The sequence below is a fragment of the Eurosta solidaginis genome, chromosome 3, assembly GCF_040869045.1.
Source record: "Eurosta solidaginis isolate ZX-2024a chromosome 3, ASM4086904v1, whole genome shotgun sequence".
NCBI lineage: Eukaryota > Metazoa > Arthropoda > Insecta > Diptera > Tephritidae > Eurosta > Eurosta solidaginis.
This window is the reverse complement of record NC_090321.1, coordinates 247,530,810-247,550,879: the sequence shown is the minus strand read 5'-3', so window position 1 is coordinate 247,550,879 and position 20,070 is coordinate 247,530,810. Positions and strand designations below refer to the sequence as shown.

Here is a 20,070-nt window from a genome sequence, read left to right as displayed (position 1 = left end):
CGGAGTAGTTTTTATGGCTCCTGTTAGGGCATCATATGAAGTTCCTTCCGCTCACTCCATTAGGCCTTGCCAACTATGCGTATCTCTTTTATTTCAGGTCACGATGTCGCTCACGAAGTCAGAAAGAAATGTTCTCACACTGTTCGGTTACATCGTTGTTGAGGAAACATCATCAATGGGGTTGATAAATTATCAGATGTCTGTTCCGTGAGCAGCCGGCAAACGCACCTTGCCTGTGCGTACCTTGCATATTACAAAGTAAAGTCCATAGTTTTAACTTGTGCCTAGTAGAGTGCAATTTTATTTCGCACTCTGTGATCAAGAGCTATGTTATATGGTGGAGATTGGTACAACAGATGACCATTTGGAAGATATTAGATCGTGGAGTCTTAATTTTTCTGGTCCTTTCCATAATAATCTACCGATTCCTTCCGTAATCTGCCCAAGTAACTTCGAATGAGCAATGGGAAGTGGGCCTAGGCGGTGACATCAACTTTATAGTCTACATAGACGGTTCAAAAATGGGTGTGGACTGTGCTCGAAGCGGCTGTAGGTCATTCAGTTTACCGGCTTACTGAGTCTAGGAGCAGCTAGAGAGCAGAACTCCAGGACATTACAGTCGATCAATGTCTCCCTTTACTGGGCTCCCTATTATAGCAATATTGAAGGAAATCAATTTGCTGATGCGATGGCCAGGAAAAGTTCTGAAATGGCTACATTAAAACTTAGTAAACAGCTCTATAGTAGTGGCTAGTTGCTAGGGCAAGGTCTGTATGGCCATGTTTGGATAGGAAATGAACAAGCTTTCCTCATACTAGACAAATCCTCAACTAGCCAAGCAAGACGACTCACATTTTGTTTCTATAATCTAGTAAGAAAGGTGGATATTTGGCTCCTATCTATGTTCAAATGAGAAACCAAATAGTTTATAGAATACTAAAATCGTATTGGAAGAATATGCGCCATCCGACACTCACGGAGGGCATGCATAATGGACCAAATACCACAGAATGGAAGTTTGGAAAGTTCCCAGGTACGCCCTCTCCATCTATCCTAACCCTCTAAATGTCCTAAAATTTTTTTCATTTCATATAAAAAAATATACAACAGGTACTCTTAGCTAAGTTAGTGAAAATATATTAAATAGAATAATTTTGAATAACAACAACTGAAGAGGCTCAATTCTCTTTATATCACACTCAATACATTTATACACATTTACATATCTGGCTGTTGATAAGAAAGCTTAGAGCGAAAATTTAGCAAGCGGTTCTTACATCAGTTTATTTATGAAACTTTTAAAGAGTAATATTAAGCGATCGCATATACATATATACATACATACATACATATCTATGAACGATCACGAAGAGAAAATTTGTTTTAAAAAGCTCCAGCACATCTGAATTTGTTGACAGTTGTTTAACGCGTAGGCCAAGAGTTGGTAGTGAAATTAAGTGTACCGCGAAAAAAAGTGATTTTAGTAATAAAAGTGAATTATTATATACATACATATATAAAATATAACTCTATATAAGTACTATACTATAAGTATTTAAAAGTCTCCTGCTATCAAAGTAAAATAAAAATTAAGAAACCTTAAACAAAATGCCGGAACAAAAAAGTCTTATACCAGCTCGCGTCAATCCCGATCTGGAGAAGGAGCGTAAAGCAGCCAGTTTTCAGGTTGAAGAGTTTCAATGTTGGTGGCATGGTGGTGCAGATAAATTAAAGGAAAGACGTGAAATTGGTAAGTCATCATGCGAAGAGACCAGAACTAGTGGAGAGCAAATAATGGTACACTGTGCGAAATTATTTTAGGTGGAGATTGTTAGGTTAGGTTATTTTAGGTGGTAGGGCAGCTTAGGGGAAGCTCACTTGGACAATAGGAAGGTCCGTTGTGATACCACATAAAATAACGGTGACGTTATTATGGAGAGGTTAGGTTATTTTAGGTGGCAGCTGCCCTGTTAGGGGAAGCTCACTTGGACAATATGAAGGCCCGTTGTGATACCACATAAAATAACCGTAACGTAAGCTATAGCTACTTAGCGCGTCATTGCGTAGCAACCATATAGTTTCGAATGAAACCGACCTCAACCTTGGATAAATCCTCGCTTGTTTCTGGCAAAAGGTGGGCAGTCAAACATAAACTGACTCGATGGTTCCAAGTCATTATCCTCCATACATTTGCAGATGGATGGGGTTTCTAGTGTATTGCGATGTACCGCATGGATTCGCATTAGACAGTGTCCAATGGCCATAGATAGATGAGCCTTTGTGAACCCAATCATTTCGACAGACATCTTGCCACCTACTTCCGGCTAGGAGCTGGCTACCCTGGGATTCAAGGGGTTGTGTAGCGCAACATATAGCTTCTCCAACCCAATTGTCAACCTCACCTTCGAGCGGCGAATCCCGTTTCACTAACAGACGAGGCTCTGGCGACCCCAAGCTCCTCATGGAACTTGGGGGTGGGGAGGGAGGGATGGCCTGAACGTTCAATGTGGCCATATAAATCGTTCCCGAGATGGTCGGGTCAGCACCTTAATGGTGCTGTGTTACCGGAGCGTATCGGATCTGTATCCGACAAAGGACCATCACATCGATAACACTCCCCAAAGCCTTCGGGGAGTAACCTAATCGCTACAACAACAACAACAACAACAGCTGGCTACCCTGCAGTAGTTGGTGTCCGCCCAACGCTTACTGAGCTGAATCGAGGTCCATATATGCAGGAGCAGACCACAGGTAGTCAGCAGAACCCCGAAATCCCTACAGCCATCTCCATCTGATTGACAATTGCCGGGATATCCGGATCCGCGAACCGGATAATCTTAATCATAAAATAGTTCAATGTAATCGCAAGCGAGGTCAGGCACTCTCAAACTACCCTAGATCGCATTATAGTTGAACTCAAGAATTTGATAGCCACTTGGCTATCGGAGTAGATGTTAAATTCCTTAACCATAGCTGCAGTGATCAGCCAACTTAAACTTGCGGCTTATATTTAGCTCTTCACAAAAGATCCCCGACCAACCTTTCCATCTAGTTTTGTCCAAACCGTGAACAACTTCACTGGTCCCCTGCCACAGATGAGTCCCCTTCTCCATTTTTCGCTCAGGGGAATGACTGGGGTGAAGGTTGCACAGAGAGCAGCTATCGGCGCACAATAGTCCATACTTTCTAAATATTTTTGAGTATAAAGTCATTATCAAAGAAGAGTTTTTGTATTTCTCCGCGAATTCCCGTCTTCTTATTGATACGGCGCATAGTTCACAAACACTGTTCGTAGCCAGAAGCATGAAAAGCTACGACCCACTTGGATATATGGTCCCGAGATAAAGCTTTACGTTCAAGGATTACTAAGTTTCTCTGATAGTGCCGGATACTTGGAAGTGCTTCTGACACCTAAGCTGAATTGGAGGCTAAACACAGAGCACAGTGTTAAACGGGCTCAAACTCTGCGCAGGAAGTGAGGGCTAAGGCGAGAACTACATCAGGCTTTAAACGTGTCATACAATGTGCCACGGCTCGGTGTTATGTCGCTGTGAAAGATCGCACTTAAGGACCTTATCCTGCAAAATTGTAATAACTTCTATATCATATCTTCGACATACTATCCGATACTCTTTACTCAAAGCAAAAGTGTGAGCTTACTTATATACTCGACGGAGAGAACCGGTATAAGCCAAGTCTACTTAGTTAATGTAGGGAGTGTGTTATGAATTTGGCGAGTAGACATAGGCATATTTACTCACTGGAGCAGGGGTCGGCTTTTGATATGGCCGTAGTGAGGGAGGTTTTTGTGGCTAAAACAACAACAATAAATGGAAACAATTGCTGTACTGCAGATTCTTTAACGACGTGTGGTCATTAAACAACAAAAAACGATCTTCAGATATTCTTAAGATGAATAAAAAGGATATATTAAACTTAGTTGCGGTATTTACCGGATACTGTACACCACATGTCACAGCTGCAAACCTCTAGGGTTGGGGCAAACGCTAGAGCACATATCGTGCGACTGTCCAGGGATAAGTCTCTTCGAAAACTCTCTTTGGACAGTCTCACGAAATTCAAGAATGTCAGGGAGCTTGAGAGAGTTAAGTTCAAAGGGTTTAGATCTCGCATGTCGTACAAATTTTCTCCCGTATGAAAGAGCATGATAAAATAATCGATACGCATCACCTTCCCGTCACCTCTCCGAGCCTTTCGAAACCATAGCGAACCTGCATTCAAGGCGGATGTCTATAGTGCAATTTTTTTAACCTGATGCTGGAGATGATATTTCGGGCGTTCGCTGAGGATCTCTGGTCTGGATGAAGGGGTGAAATGTGGATCCTGTGGTGAATGCTTACAGTCGGAGTATTCGCTGTCGTCAAAGAATCAGGACATCCGCGGGAAACTATGAATAGCGGAAGATGCCGAGAGAAGATGGAATAGCGCTTTGAGTATTCAATAGAAAAAGGAACTGGAAGACCTATAACCCTTTCAACGATGCCAAGGACTGCATAAAAAGCTAATCGTATTAGTAGAGCTAAAAATGCTCGCGCGCTCATATGCTTATTATCTAATGGCTAAAGTCTTTCCCTATATGCATACATATGTCAGCATTTGTGCTGAGTAAGCTCGCTATCTCTTCGGTGTTCTAAGTAATAAAGAGCTTTATTTAATGATACTCTACAAGATTTACATTCAATAATATGATTATAATTATTTTATTTTATTAGTGATATCTTCTGTTATCAACTGTAATATCGGTAAAGCTTAATTCGCCCTCACGACAACTCATTGTACTTTGACCTAGAGCCAGCATAACTTTTCATGGCTCTTTTAGCGCTAGCTATTTGGTAATTTTTTTTTTAATATATGTAACTTTATAAGTTTGAAGCTAAATTGTATTATTCCAAGTAGAGGCGCTCTAAACAGGGCTAAGGCGCTCCCAAGTGTCAAACCTAATAAATTCGAGCTGTTTGCTATAAGCATCTCTGATCTTGTCATTAGACGCCCGGAAATTGCAAGAATTTGGTTTATGCCGTTTTTGTTTGAGTTTGGGGGATGAAAATAAGTCGAATGTATCATAATTGCTGCCGTCGCGAAAATTATGTGTTTGTGCACTAACAAAATCACCTTTTAAACCTCATGCCTACCCTCTCTCTATGAATAGATTCGGCATATTAACACATAGTCACTTATTTTGAAAAATCAAAAAGAGGTCTTCAATCTTATCCACACTTCTATCTGGATACTGTAACTGGTTTTAACTATCCAGAAGCACCTCCGGCATATGCAATATATGTCCTGATGGCCTACATGACGTCAATTATCATTTCAACTTCAATGTTCAACTAACGCTTCTAAAAGCAATGATTATACCCTATTGAAGCAGCCAGTTTCCTTGGACTGTCGTTAGCGAATTTCGATGATGAACAATAACAACCACAACAGCGATCAGGAGACTCCCCTAAGGTTTTGGGAAGTTTTGTCGATATTGATGGTCGTTTGCCGCATATTGATCCGGTTAGTCCGACCATCGCTGGAAAGATTTTATATGACCACATAGAATATTCTAGGTCATCTAACCCCCTCCTTCCGTGTGGAGCTTGGGATCTCCAGAGCCCTGCCTGCTAAATTAAATTGATTCACCCTGGGTAGGTGAGGTTGAAGATTTGGTTGGAGAACCTAAACGTTGCGCTGGTAATCCCTTGAAAGGGGTGCGCTACATAGTTCCTTGAATCCCTCACGATATCAATCTTATGGTTTCGTTCACGTTAAGTGCCTCCAGAGATCAAACAAATCGCCTCCGACAGATAAACAAATGGCGTATTTTAAGATATCCGCTGCCGCCTTCAGCGCGTTACCCTAAGTTGCTTCAAAGTTCCCCTAATATACCCGGTTCGTGTAACCTTGTTTATGTTGTTGTTGTTGTTGTTATTGTATTAACGATAAAGACACTCCCGGGAAGTTTTGGGGAGTGTTGTCGATGTTGATGGTCCTTTGTCGGGAGATTCGGTACGTTCCGGTAGCAAAGCACTATTAAGGTACTAGCCCGACCATCTCGGGAACGATTAATATGACATTATTATTAAACCTTCTAGGCCATCCCGCCTTCCACCCCCTAGTTCCATGAGGAACTTCTGGTCGCCAAAGCCTCGCCTGCTAAATATGTGTATGATCTATTCATATTGGTAACAGGATTCCCCTCACAACTACAATTATCCTCGAGACTTTTAGTGATAAAAGCCATATGGAAAGTCTTAGCTTAAGCTTTAGGTCTGTAAGGCCAAGTTTTCAGTGCAAGTTTAAGTTGACTATCGTTTAAAGTTGCTGTTTTAGCCCTTTTCATTGTAATGAGCAGTAAAATTTTATGGGAGTTTAAGGCTAGGATTAACATCAGCTTAAAGTTGCGCTGAAAAATTTAGTCTAAACATCAAAAATGGCAAGGTTAGAATTTAGTCAAAGTTAACTGTAGTTTAAACTCACTCTGAAAACCCGGGCACAAGAGTACCAATAATAATCCTCATTTAACTCGTTTCAGAAACTTACCTTTACAAAGGCCTCAGAGATGGTCATTTACACGATTACCTTTCACATGAGGACGTTTATCATTTGGCCGTAAAAGATGTCACCGAAGCGGCAACAAAGTTGCGTAAATTGCAACACGTAACAAATCCAGGTGGAAATGAAATTTGGCCGTAAGCAAATGAATTGGAAAACTGAGTACAACAAGAACAATATGAACCCTCTATCATTTGTAGAAAACTACTCTTTAGCTATCCCTTATATGCAATGATGCCAGCACAGCATCCTCTTTCAACACACATCACAATGTTCGTCGATGTGATTTATGGCCAAGGCACACCAGAGCAAATTGAAAAGTATGGCAAGCCCGCAGCAAATTGTAATATAATCGGGACATATGCACAAACTGAAGTCGGACACGGAACCAATGTGCGCGGCATTCAAACACGTGCAGATTACGATCGCCAAACTGATGAGTTTGTGTTGAACACACCAAATTTGCAGGCCTACAAATGGTGGCCCGGAGGATGTGAGCAACTACATAGATTGAAATTATTATTTTTTGGTTAGCTAATATAAGCTCTCCTCTCTTTGTCTTTTAGTGGGTCACACAGCCAACTATGCGGCGGTGGTTGCTCAACTTTACATTGACAACAAACACTATGGCATACAAATGTTTATTGTTCAATTACGTGACTTGGAGACTTACATGCCTTTGCCGGGTGTGGATATTGGTGAGATCGGGCATAAACTGGGAATGGCTGGTACAAATCAGGGTTTCTTGGGTTTCAAAAATGTACGCATACCACGTGTAGATATGCTTATGCGTAATGCGAAAGTTCAACCAGATGGTACATTCGTCGCAAGTCCAGCTTCACGTCTCAATTATATGACTATGGTGTATACGCGTTGTTTAATTACGGATCTTGGTTCCGGCTCTTTACTGCAAGCTGCCACAATAGCGACACGCTACTCAGCTGTGAGACGTCAAAGCCCCATTAATCCTAAGTAAGTAGAATTGCGATCGATATATGTAGCTTCTCATCAAAAGTATGCATTCTATTCTAGCGAACCCGAACCGCAAATCATAGATCATGTAACACAGCAACAAAAACTCTTCCCGGAAATCGCCAATGGCATAGCTCTAGCTCTCTCTTCGAAGTATATATGGGAAAATTATGATCTAACTCTGAAAGAGATTGCCGCCGGAGACTATTCACGTATGCAGGATATGCATATCCTCTCATGTGCATTGAAAGTACTATCTACTACTGATGGCTCGTTTGGCGTTGAACGTCTACGTTTATCCTGCGGCGGTCATGGCTTTCTAACTTCCACAAATTTCCATACCATTTATGGCAATTGCGTCGCTGCATACACCTATGAGGGTGAGAATACTGTGTTGCTCTTACAAGTCGGTCGCTACCTAGTGAAGGCTTGGGCGAAGTTGACACAGGGCAAGAAAATATCACCAATAGTCGCATATTTTGAGGGAGCCAGTGATAGAAATCGTTTAAATAGGTGGAATGAAAGTTGGGAGTATTTGCTGAAGTTGCTCCAGTTTGCGGCTGCGAAGTGAGTATTTGTATTATATCGGGGTAGGTTGCTTTGCTAATACTTGTATATACCTCTTTCAGTAAAACTCGCTTGGCTTTCGAAAATATGAGCAAACGTATTGCTGAAGGACAAACCGAGGAAGAAGCAGCCAATAATACGGGCATCGAGCTAACACAGGCAGCAGAGGTGAGTTTTGCAGCATCGAGTGTTTGCTTCGAAGTTAAGCCAAACGGTACACGCATCTCCGGATGAACCCTGAGGACGGCGTTTACCGGGTGTAGAAGAGGCAGAATTTATTTCCACGCTCTTTAAGATTGATGAGCTAAGTGTTTGAATGCTAAATCTCTTCATGGTGCTTTTGGAGATGCCTCGGTTTGGCTGGTAGGCGGGATTGCATCAATAAGTTGTCGGTTGGAATGCTTATGGTTCTGAAAAGTAAACAAAAAACGCTCCCCCTTATTACGTAGATGATATTTGGGTGTAATAAGGAGACATCCATTGGCAGTTTTGAGCGTAAACTTTTGACAGGCCTACAGCTTCTCCTGTAATTTGCGATTCCCCAGCGGATTAGGGAGTTAGAATATACCGGCGGTAGGTATGCCTCTCGTAAGAGGCGACTAAAATACCAGATTCAAGGGACTGTGTAGCTCAACCCTTTCAGGTTGCCAGCGCAATATATAGCTTCTCCAGACCCAATTGTCAACCTCACCTATCCGCGGCGAATCCCGTTCTTTCTGGCGACCCCAAGCTCCTCATGGAACTTTTGGGTGGGGAGGGAGGAAGGGCCTAAAGGTTCAATGTGGCCATATAAATCGTTGCCGAGATGGTCGGGCTAGCACCTTAATGGTGCTGAGTTACCGGAGCGCACCGGATCTGTATCTGGCAAAGGACCATCACATCGATAACACTCCCCAAAGCCTTCGGGGGGAAACCTTATCGCTACAACAACAACAACAACATCCACCTTTAGAGGCAGGGAAGATCAAAAACATGCATGAAATATCTCCTTCCACAGCGCCGACATGGTTATGCCTTACTACCCACTAACTTGATGAGCTTCGCTTTCCTAAATCCCTGTGGTCGCGACGGTAATAGGCACAACGTTGTTTTTATGTTTGTATCTCAGTCTAATGGCTCGCCGTCTAACCTTGTCACCAAAGAATACATTACAAATTGCCGACAGAAATCGCCAGACAAAGGCGGTGGGTCGTTCTGGAAAATAGCACTTTAAACTTAGTGTCGCCAGAGCATCAAATAAACAGGATTCGCTACGGGTAGGTGAATTTGACAATTGGGTTAGAGAAGCTGGAATCGACATCGCCTGACCGAATAGTTATACCTTGACGTTCTAAGTTCTTGACCTACGGGAAATATTGAGGTCCCATTCGCCCTGAGTCGAGATCTTTCCTGTGGGTTATGTAGCCATCCCAAGTGTGGAGATCGGATTAGAGGTTAACTAAGTTGTTGTAGCAGTGCTTCGCCGCATCCAATAGGTGCGACCAATCACAAATTGTCATCAATGTCCTCTAACGGGATACAAGAAAACTTGCTGTTTCAACAGGAGTGGACCACAATTAGAGCGATGTTAGAGGCGTTGGTTCCACATTACAATTAAGGGATGGTTGATATCATGAGGGGACACATTGCAAGCAGGACATACATTTTGTATGTCGCGGTTGATTCTGTATAGATAAGAGTTAGCCTGTTACAGTACCCAGATCGAAGTTGAGCTAGAGTGATGCGCGTTTCCCTAGGCAGAGTGCGTTCCTCCTCTGCTAGTTCTGGGTATTTTCCTTTAAGTCCTGGATTCGCCGGGCAATTCCTGGCATAGAGGTCCGACGCCTGCCTGTGGATATCACTGAGGACATGCTTGTGTTTTTTTGCTTCATACGGCTGTGTTCTCAGGTGCCGTATTTCTTCATAATGCTTACGGAGATGACTCCTTAAACCCACCTCCAGCGGATTAGGGGGTTAAAATATAACCGCCGTAGGTATGCCTGTTGTTGTTGTAAGAGGCGACTAAAATACCAGATTCAAGGGGTTGTGTAGCGCAACTTTTTCAGGTTGCCAGCGCAATATATAGCTTCTCCAAACCCAATTGTTAACCTCACCTATCCGTGGTGAATCCTGTTTCATTAACAGCCGAGTCTCTGGCGACCCTGAACTCCTCATGGATCTAAGGCTGGGAGGGCGGGATGGCCTAGAAGGTCGCATTTGTCATAACAAATCGTTCCCGAGATGGTAGTGCTTGGTACTGGAGCGTACCGGATCTGCACCCGACAAAGGACCATCAACTTGATAACACTCCCCAAAGCCTTCGGGGAGTGTCCTTATCGCTACAACAACAACAACACGACGTGGATGTTCAATAAGGTCGATGTTGGCAACGCCGCAGTGCTAGTGCTGTGAATGTGCATCTAAATATTTAATCTCAGAACAAGTATAGAAAAGCAATGCACTGACGACATTTTGTGCCCGGTAACCCAATGTGAATGAAATTTGCCTGAAGTTTGGGGGACTTGTTGAAAAATTTTCATAAATTCTAATTTTTGTGCGACATATATAACGCGTAACAGCTCCGACACATAAGCAGTTTTTCATATAGATGAGTTTAACACATGGTTATGCATTATGAGTAGATTGCATGTATTCTTATGGAGAATGCTAGAATGAGCGACACTAGCGCCATCTGATATTGAAAAGTAGCCAACTCCCCAATTTTGTTCCAAGCAAATCATAAGAAGAAGAATTTGACATTTGCTTTGGCTATGGGTGTTGGCACACTTTACAAGTGAAATTATTTTTCCCACTGGTTGGTAAATTTTCTAACATTTTTCACAATTAAAAACTGCAATATTACAATCGAATACGACACAAAATATGTTTACAACAGTGCTTCGCGAAATTTCGTATGTGAATGGGCAAGGCGTAATAAACTTCAATTGCCAAGTCTGAAGTTCCTTCATATTTACAAACGCAACATCTTGGTTGATTGTGGCGATGTTATTGGAATGCATAAGCTTGTGTTAAACGCATCTATATGAAAAATGTCATTGTGCCACCGCCTTAAGTGTAATAGCACGAAACTCCAATAACCATGCAAAAATTGTTGGATTACGTGTTCCATTTTCTTCATGTTGGAATACTCTAACAATACTCCTTTGCAATGCGTTTGCGGGCCACCATCAGCCGATCATTGCTCGTTTTTTAACGACAGTGATCACGACACGATGACGATCGAACAGAGTTGCCAAAAGTAAAATATCGCATGCAAATAACTGATAATAAAATTTTACTATGGCAACTCTGATAAAATGCAACCGCGCACTGGTTTTATGTATACATACTATAGTATGTATAGAAAAATATTAGTTTCTTTATTCACGCAAATGCTAAATAAAATAAGAATATTCGTAGTATAAAATATAAAAGTTGTATTGTCCCTCCTCATTTACTTTCATTTTAAATTAAATTCACTTCGATAATTCTTTCCGACACAATTCCTCTTTAGTACTTTGGCATATGATCCTCTAATACAGATCAGATTTGGAGCAGTCCTATACTCCCAAAGGAGTATTCCTTACATTATTTATAGAGTACTCGCGTTTTTTGAAGGGGAGCAAAAGATAATAATAGCGCTGCCAACCAGCTAAAATATTAAGGTGACCAGAAGTTGTACCGGGTTTGGTCTCGCTCCGAAGTTTTTGCCTTTTCTAAATTTTTCATATTATCATATTTTTATCGTTGCTGAGTGTTGCTGCAATGTATGATTATTGTGGTAAATGCAATAAAATGCTTAAATCGTTATCATCGTCAATTCCGTGCAATGGCTGGTGGAAAAAAATTTTCCATCCATCGTGTTGTGTAAACATTGCTACATAAGATGTAAACATGCTTAAAGCTAATCGTCATTTATTGTACCTTTGTGAGCAGTGTGTTGATATGCCTACAATGCTCGGCTACAATTCTGGAATCAATAGCGGTGGCAAAATCCTGAGCCAGATAAATAATTTTGCATGTAAATGCAACAACAACGATTTGAGCCAGATAAATCCAGATAGAAGTCTGGTTCAATTTGTGAGCCAGATAATTTGTTAATTATTTCTTTTTAGGTTGGCAACGCGGCCTTTAATATATAAATTTTTTCAAAAATAGATTTCGCTGCTTAGCCTTTCGCCGTATGAGTTAAATGAAAAACAGCGGCAACATCTGCCTATCACACTTCACGTGTGCGAAAATTTCACATCTGCTTCCAAGTCTCTCAATGATCCAGAGCATTCCCGTGAGAATTGAGCGTGAGCCGGAGCTATAAAACTCACTGAAAGACGGCAAATAGCTATCATCCGGTGGCAAAATTCTGAGCCAGATAAATAATTTTGCATGTAAATGCAGCAACAGCGATTTGAGCCAGATAAATCCAGATAGAAGTCTGGTTCAATTTGTGAGCCAGATAATTTGTTAATTACTTCTTTTTAGGTTGACAACGCGTCCTTTAATATACCTACTTTTTCAAAAATAGATGTCGCTGCTTAGCCTTTCGCCGTATGAGTTAAATGAAAAACAGCGGCGACATCTGTCTATCACATTTCACGTGTGCGAAAATTTCACATCTGCTTCTCAAGTCTCTCAATGATCCAGAGCATTCCCGTGAGAATTGAGCGTGAGCCGGAGCTGTAAAACTCACTGAAAGACGGCAAATGCTTCTGAATCTTAAATTCGGTTTTGATTTAGTTTCAAAAGCTTTCGACAATAAATTTGATGCTTTATCGAAGCAGATTGCAGCTTTGGGTGACCAGCTAAATGCTCTACAATCGTCCAATAACAATAGCAATGCGGATGCTGCTGAGCTTGTGCCATTTGATATAAACAAGGAAAACAAGAAAGGAAATGCTCCTGTTAGTGCTAGCGTTAGTGCAAAGGAGAAAAAGAGCAAAAAAAGTAAGAAGACTCGTAACTGCAATGACAAAACCGGTCACTTATGTCATCGATTGTTACTGCTGGTGCCTTAAATACAAACTACTACCAAAATGCTCCTGACTGCCGTTTGTCTCCGAATTCTGATCTTTTTACTTTTTCGCCCATGCCTGTGGCTGATAATCATAATTCCAACACTGCTGCTGCAGCTTCGCTCACCATCACCAATTCTGCTCTTCAACCTGCTACTAATAACAACGGCAATGCGCTCTCTTGCACCCACACTATGGATACTGCTGGTAATGCCACTACCGCTATTCCTACTGTAATTGTTTCCGAGATTGGTGCTGCTGATACTGTTGATGATTCTACGGCTGCTGCAAACTCTGCTGTTTCTAATGTCAAGCCCACTGCCGCCGCTGGCCCTGCTATAAATGTCAATAATAACAGTATTTTCATATCTGTGCATCATAACAACAGGGGCACCATTGTTTACGGCTGCAATGGGCGCACTGAGCTGGAAGCCGTAGTTAATACGAAGTGGCTTCACATTTCATCGTTCAAGCCGACTGTATCTGAGGGCAGTGTTATCAATTTTGTTTTCAAGTATGCAGGCATTTATCCTAAACATCTTTCATGCCGAAAGCTCATCAAAAATGGTATCCCGCTGGATAGTCTACAGAGCGTAAACATTAAGCTTGGTGTTGCTACTGCCTATTATGAATCCCTTTTAGACCGCAATGTATGGCCTTCCGGTGTTAATGTTCGACCCTTTCGATTCATGCACCGCCAAATCAATGACATCTAACGCTTACAATAATAATATAACTGCTCAAAGTTCATATATTCCAAATTCCTTTGTACCGCCTACTGATTGTTTTGGAATTGGTACTGCTTCCCTGGACGGTAGCCAGAAACATCTAATAATCTACTACCAAAATGTCTCCGTTATGCGCACTAAAATCAACTCATTCGTCAATATTAGTTCGCATGCTGACTACGATATTTTTGTTCTAACCGAGACCTGGCTCAATCCTAAATTTCTGGATGGCGAGTACTTAGACATGAATTTGTACAACGTTTATCGTAAGGATCGTGATTTTTCAAAAACTGGACTCTCCAGGGGTGGAGGGGTTTTAATTGCTATTCGTCATCTCTAATCATAGCTTGTTGAGTTATCCGAGGTGGATTCACTTTTGGATCAACTTTGTGTCTCAGTTCGTGGCTGTTCCGAAATGTTCATTTGCGTTTCATACATTCCACCTTCTAGTATGGAATCTCTACAAATCACATGTTGACAACGTTATAGATCTTGTTCGTAATCATGATGGTAGTATCTTTTGTATACTTGGTGACTTCAATCTACCCAATATTGAGTGCTCCTATGCTAACGATAGCTACACTTTAGTCCCTAAAAATGTAAGCAGTACTGCTGAGATATACCTCATTGATAATTTCTTAAGTGTCAATCTTTCCCAGAAAAACAGCCTCACATATCAGTTATCGAGAACTCTGGACCTTGTCTTCGTTATGATAATGTAACTGTCCTCTTAGTGAATGTCTTGACCCGTTATCTTGCGCAAGTTTGCATCACATCCCGCTTACCTTGGACATGGAATTTTATACCTTTTGTGGTATCCGTCCATATGACGATACCCATAGCTTTTCATTTAAACGCGGAAACTTTGATATGATTTTTCTGGAAGTTTCGTCCATTGACTGGGAGTCTCTTTTTCTGGGAAAGGATCTTTCTGGTTGTTTCAACATTTTTAAAACTGTTGTTAACCAAGTTTGTATTAAGAATATACCTCGGAAAAAAGGGCGCCGTTACAAGATTCCGTGGTATACTAGAAATCTGAAGCGGGTAAAGAATTTGAGAAATAGATTCTTCAAAAAATTCAAACTCACTAAGTCCTTGGTCTATAGATCTAAATTCCTTCATTATTCTAAAAAAATTTAAACTATTGAGCAAAAGACTCCACAGGAATTTTGTTCGTTACTTTGAACTTGGTATTAAAGAAAATCCTAAGACGTTTTGGAATTACGTAAAATCTAAAAAGCTATGCTCTAGTATTCCGGCATCAGTTTTCTATAATACTGAACATGCCCCTTCACCAGCTGAAGCGGCTAATCTCTTTGCAGATTTTTCCGCTCCAACTTTGTTGCGTAAACGGAATTCCGGCCAGAGGTCCCCGTTTAGGCTGACCCTTCTATCAAATTTGCGCTTTGACCTTATCCCTTAAAGATGTTGTGGAAGGAATCCAAAACATAAAATCATCCACCTTTACCGATATTGACGGCCTATCGTCTTATCTTCTTAAAAATTGTTTGGCATTGGCGATCCCACTCCTTATTTTTATCCAATCTCTCGAGTGTGGTGAATTTATCGATGCATGGAAGATAACTTTCATTAGCCCTGTTTTCAATAGCGGTAATAAAAATAACGTCGCTAATTATAGACCCATAGCAAAGTTGTCGACTATTTCTAAACTTTTTGAGTATATTGTGAAACAAAAAATGTATTTTGCGGTAAAACCTCTTATCAGTAACAGTCAGCATGGTTTCATGTCCGGTAGATCCACTGTGACAAATTTAGCAATTTTTTCTGACTATTGCCTATCCGTGTTTAATAATCGTTTACAAGTCGATACTGTATACACTGATTTCTCAAAAGCGTTTGATAAAGTTAGTCATTCAACCCTAATTTCTAAATTGCTTTCTTTGGGTTTCCACTCAACATTTCTTTCCTGGATAAGGTCATATCTTCAACAGCGTAGTTGTGTTGATAATACTCACTCTGACACTTTTATTGCCATCTCTGGCGTGCCGCAAGGTAGTATTTTGGGGCCACTACTTTTTGTTATCTTTATAAATGATATTTCGGACTGCATTCAGCACTCTAACTTTCTCTTGTACGCTGATGATTTAAAGGTTTTTGGAACCATCTCGAATGCCACTGACGCGGAAAGGATCCAATCTTATCTCGACAATGTTGCTGTGTGGTGTAATACCAATAATCTGCCGCTAAATGTTGGTAAATGCTTTCATGTTACCTTCTCCAAAGTCCGCGATAATCTCCCCATCTCTTATTTTATTGGAGGCACCCGTCTTTCAACCCTTAGTGAGATAAAAGACTTAGGGGTAGTATTCGACTCAAAATTTTCCTTCACTACTCACTTAAATTCTACCATTGCTAGGGCATATTCAATGCTCGGCTTTATTCGACGCTTTAGCTCTGATTTTACAGACCCCTACACTTTAAAATTATTGTACATTGCGCTTGCTCCCTCTAAGCTTGAATATGCTTGCTTTATTTGGAGGCCTTATCACGAGTGCCAGAATAAGAGGCTGGAATGTGTACAAAAAACTTTTGTTCGTTTCGCATTGCGTTTGTTCAATTTCTCTGATCCGATTCCCTCGTATAAAGACAGGTGTGCACTTATTAGCCTACAGTCTCTTCAATGTAGAACAACCATTATCTCTCTTACTTTTGTCTATGACATTATTCGCGGAGCAGTTGATGCACCTTGCCTCCTCGCGAGTATCCGTTTTTGTATCCCGAGCAGGCCGCTCCGTAACAGAGTTACTTTTCATACTGACAATGCCAGGACCCTCTATGCCTCTAATGCACCTTTGTTTAGAGCCATGACCGAATTTAATCTATTCTCAAATTCTTTAACCATCGATTTTTCTTTGCATAAGCACACTTTTAAATCAATACTCAGTGATATTTGTTCTGTGTAATCTGTAATTTTATTTTAGTACTAGTGGTGTGTACTTACCTTAGTTTATCATTAGCAAAGCTAAAATTCTGTTAAATAGTCTGTAAGGCCTGAAACACCATAGACTGTAATTAATTAAATACAAATAAATAAATAAATAAATAAGGTCGCCGATGATTTGGTCGGTGACAATGTAAGTTTTCGCGAGGCGAGGAGATTTGTTACAAAGCTCATCAATCCGTGGGCCTGGGCCTGTGACCATCATTGTGCAGTCATCGTCGTAGGAAACTATAGTGACTCCTTCTAGTGGTGAAGGTAGCTTTGACATGTAGAAGTCAAACAAAAGTGGGGATAGGACACCACTCTGTGGCACCACTGGTTTAATTCTTCTTGGAAGGGGAGACCCTTCCAGGTCTTGCAGTAACGTGCCATGGTTGACCGTATCAAAAGCTTTTGACAGGTCTAAAGCAACGAGTACTGTCCTATGGAACGGGTTTTGATTTAATCCGCAATTTATCTGAGTGTTAATGGCATTTAGCGCGGTGGTAGTGCTATGTAATTTTTGGAAGCCATGCTGATGATTTGCTAGTTGCAAATTAGCATTAATGTAGGGAAGCAAAATGGCTTGAAGTGGTTTGGCTACTGGAGATAGGAGCGCTATCGGACGATAAGAATCTCGTATGTCAGCTGGTTTCCTAGGTTTTAGTAGCGGAACCACCTTGGCCATTTTTCATTTTTCGGGGATGACGAAGGTGAAGAGGGACGAGTGAAGACATGAGCTAGATAATCAATTCCCTCTTTGCCTAAGTTTTTAAGCATCGGCATAGCTATGTCGTCTGGGCCCACTGCTTTAGATGGTTTAGCATGAACGATGGCATCCTCAACATCTTTGGCGGTGATGGTAATTGGGGACGCGATGTATTTATGCCTGTGTGCGTATTTGTTGGCCCGGTGTCTAACTTTGTCAACCGTAGAATGCATTATATAATCCGCATCCGGCAGCACTTTATCGCCAAAGGCGACGGATTCGATAGGGAATTTACGGTGGACCAAGGCTTACCCACACCGGCAAAGAGGTTACAATTCTTTAAATGCTCCTCCCATTTCGCCCGCTTGTGTTCATCCACAAGCAATCTGATGCTTTGGTTTATATCCCTTATTTGGGGTTCGCATGGGTCGTGCTGTCGTATAAGGTCACGTTCTCCCGCTAATTTTGCGGCCTCCACCATAAAATGAGGCCGGATTTGCAAAATTCTTCCGGCGGGAAAAAAACGAGCCGAGTCGGATTCAATGACCTCGCGGAAAGCACGCTCCCCTTGGCAGGCATCAGTCGGTATAGGCAGGGCAGCAAAGCGATTGTCTGTAAAGGATTTGTAGTCATCCCACTTTCCTTTCTTAAAGTTGATGAAAGTAGGTAAGCTAAGTCTTTTGTATAGTTACGATACCTGAATATGTTATACCTTTTCATAATATCAGTTATCACCGTAATCTTTCAGAGGTTAAAAGGGAATGAGAAAGTCATGCTGGTGTACCCGGTGTAGTAGACTGCGTATCTTGGCAGGACGGTGCAACAGTAACATCCTTCAGGAGGATTCTGTTGCTATGACCTAAGCATCTAGGAAAGTGGCATCGACCAACGTATGAAGTGCATTGGACCAGTATATGTATTTGTGTCTGTACCATGTAAATTTTTGAGCTATACGGGACAAACTAAATGGGATCCAATTGAAATGACAGCCCCTGATAGGAGAAAAAGCTCTGAGTCAGTCTCACAAGGATAGCTTCGAATACACAGATGGTGGGATTCAAAGGGAAATAAACGCAGTACAAAGCTCTATAGGTTCATAGCTTTCGCAGGCAAATTTTCAACCTTTTTCGATATAACAACAACAAATCACAGATGGTATTGAAGTCCATACTTTTGCATCTCACTTCACTCACGTTGTTGATATTTGCCCAGACCGATATGACTGTGTTCGCCCAGTTAAGTCATGGCAGGTTTAATTATCGACATCATCAAAGCGCTCTCAGCAAAAAATTGGTAACTCAACTTTCAAATGCTACGGAAAGCATGTGTTCAGTGATACCAATAAAACCAATAAACCCTAGCTTTGGGTAATGTAGCAGGTGGAGGCACAGGCTGATAAAACAATTTAGACCCACAAAGTTGCAAGAAGTCTCGTGAACTATATCATGAGAAAACGTACATTTATCCTTGGTCTAACCGTTGATTTTTTTTTTAAACTATTTCTTCTTTCTCTACATCTCTACAGCTCCATGGTAGACAATTTGTCGCATCCGTTATATTGGAACAAATAGCCGGACCTAAGTCCAAGCAGCGTTCGAAAGAGCTAAATCAAGTTTTATATAACATTTTGGAATTGTATATGGTGCAAACAGTGCTACGTCATATGAACGATATTCAAAGGGTAAGCTGAAATTTTGCGTACATACATAAACACATAAATGATCTTAAAAACTAATATTATTCTCTTTAGTTCCGTGTTGTACTGGACGTTCATCTACAGTCACTACAAAAACGTCTTGAGGCTGCTTTGAAAAAAATGCGTCCCGATGCCGTGGCTATATGCGATGGCTTCGATTTCCATGATCGTATCCTAAACTCAACTTTGGGTTGCTATGATGGTAATGTTTATGAACGTTTGTTTGAGGCGGCCAGAAAAAGTCCATTAAATCAAAAACCAGTGCCAGATTCATTTGAGAAATATTTGAAACCCTTTATGAAGTCGAACTTGTAAGGGTAATTATGGTTTTTTTTAACTATTTCTTGTCCGCGAAGATGGATAGTGTTATGAATTACCAGTGTCCGCAATTGTAAATACATATGTACATACATATATACCGACTGGTATAATCAAAATTCATATCACATATATAAAATATAAATTAAAAATGAATAAATAAATAATACCAAGTGATCAGAGAATAACTTCTAAAGTTGGTTTCGATAGGAGGGAGAATTAATAGATCTGCCGGTGTGTGACCTTCTTGAAAATGGTTAGGAGATATATTCCTCTTAAGGAATAGAGAGCAGACGCCTACGGTATGATAGAGGATTTCAGATGGATTATCTTAAGCTAGATACTTCAGACCTACAATACTGCACGAGCGTTAGATTATAAGCCCGGCGGAAGAAATAGAAGCAACGCGTATTCAAGAAATAAATCTTCCTTTGAAAGACATAAATTGTGTGTGTCAGAACATAATCTGTATCCGTTTCTTATATCTATAGGTCTGTATAAAGCGTCACATCCTCTCATCAATTTGATAATAATGATGTTGTTGTTGATTTTGTTGTAGCAGTGCTTCGTTCCATCCAATAGGCGCGACC

At 41.0% G+C, this 20,070-nt stretch overlaps 2 protein-coding genes across 3 annotated transcripts in view; one reads left to right on the top strand and one right to left on the bottom strand.

The window, feature by feature from the left end:
- LOC137245334 (zinc finger HIT domain-containing protein 1) overlaps positions 1–20,070 on the bottom strand; it is a 216,615-nt gene that overhangs the window by 193,934 nt on the left and 2,611 nt on the right. The gene's annotated exons all lie outside the window — the stretch shown is intronic.
- Positions 1,410–19,669, top strand: Acox57D-d (acyl-Coenzyme A oxidase at 57D distal). Its single transcript, XM_067775826.1, has 8 exons — positions 1,410–1,750; positions 6,542–6,698; positions 6,762–7,054; positions 7,128–7,533; positions 7,594–8,100; positions 8,163–8,268; positions 18,992–19,147; positions 19,217–19,669. Exons 1-8 carry the CDS (start codon positions 1,609–1,611, stop codon positions 19,475–19,477), a joined length of 2,028 nt encoding a protein of 675 aa, XP_067631927.1. The 5' UTR covers positions 1,410–1,608; the 3' UTR covers positions 19,478–19,669.

What these genes read in the sequence shown, in the direction of transcription:
- Acox57D-d (XM_067775826.1), top strand. Translation starts at nt 1,609, where the DNA reads ATGCCGGAACAAAAAAGTCTTATACCAGCTCGCGTCAATCCCGATCTG. An exon ending in CAAAGCCCCATTAATCCTAA is followed by an intron (nt 7,534 to 7,593) that starts GTAAGTAGAATT and finishes ATTCTATTCTAG; the next exon opens with CGAACCCGAACCGCAAATCA. An exon ending in CTCCAGTTTGCGGCTGCGAA is followed by an intron (nt 8,101 to 8,162) that starts GTGAGTATTTGT and finishes TACCTCTTTCAG; the next exon opens with TAAAACTCGCTTGGCTTTCG.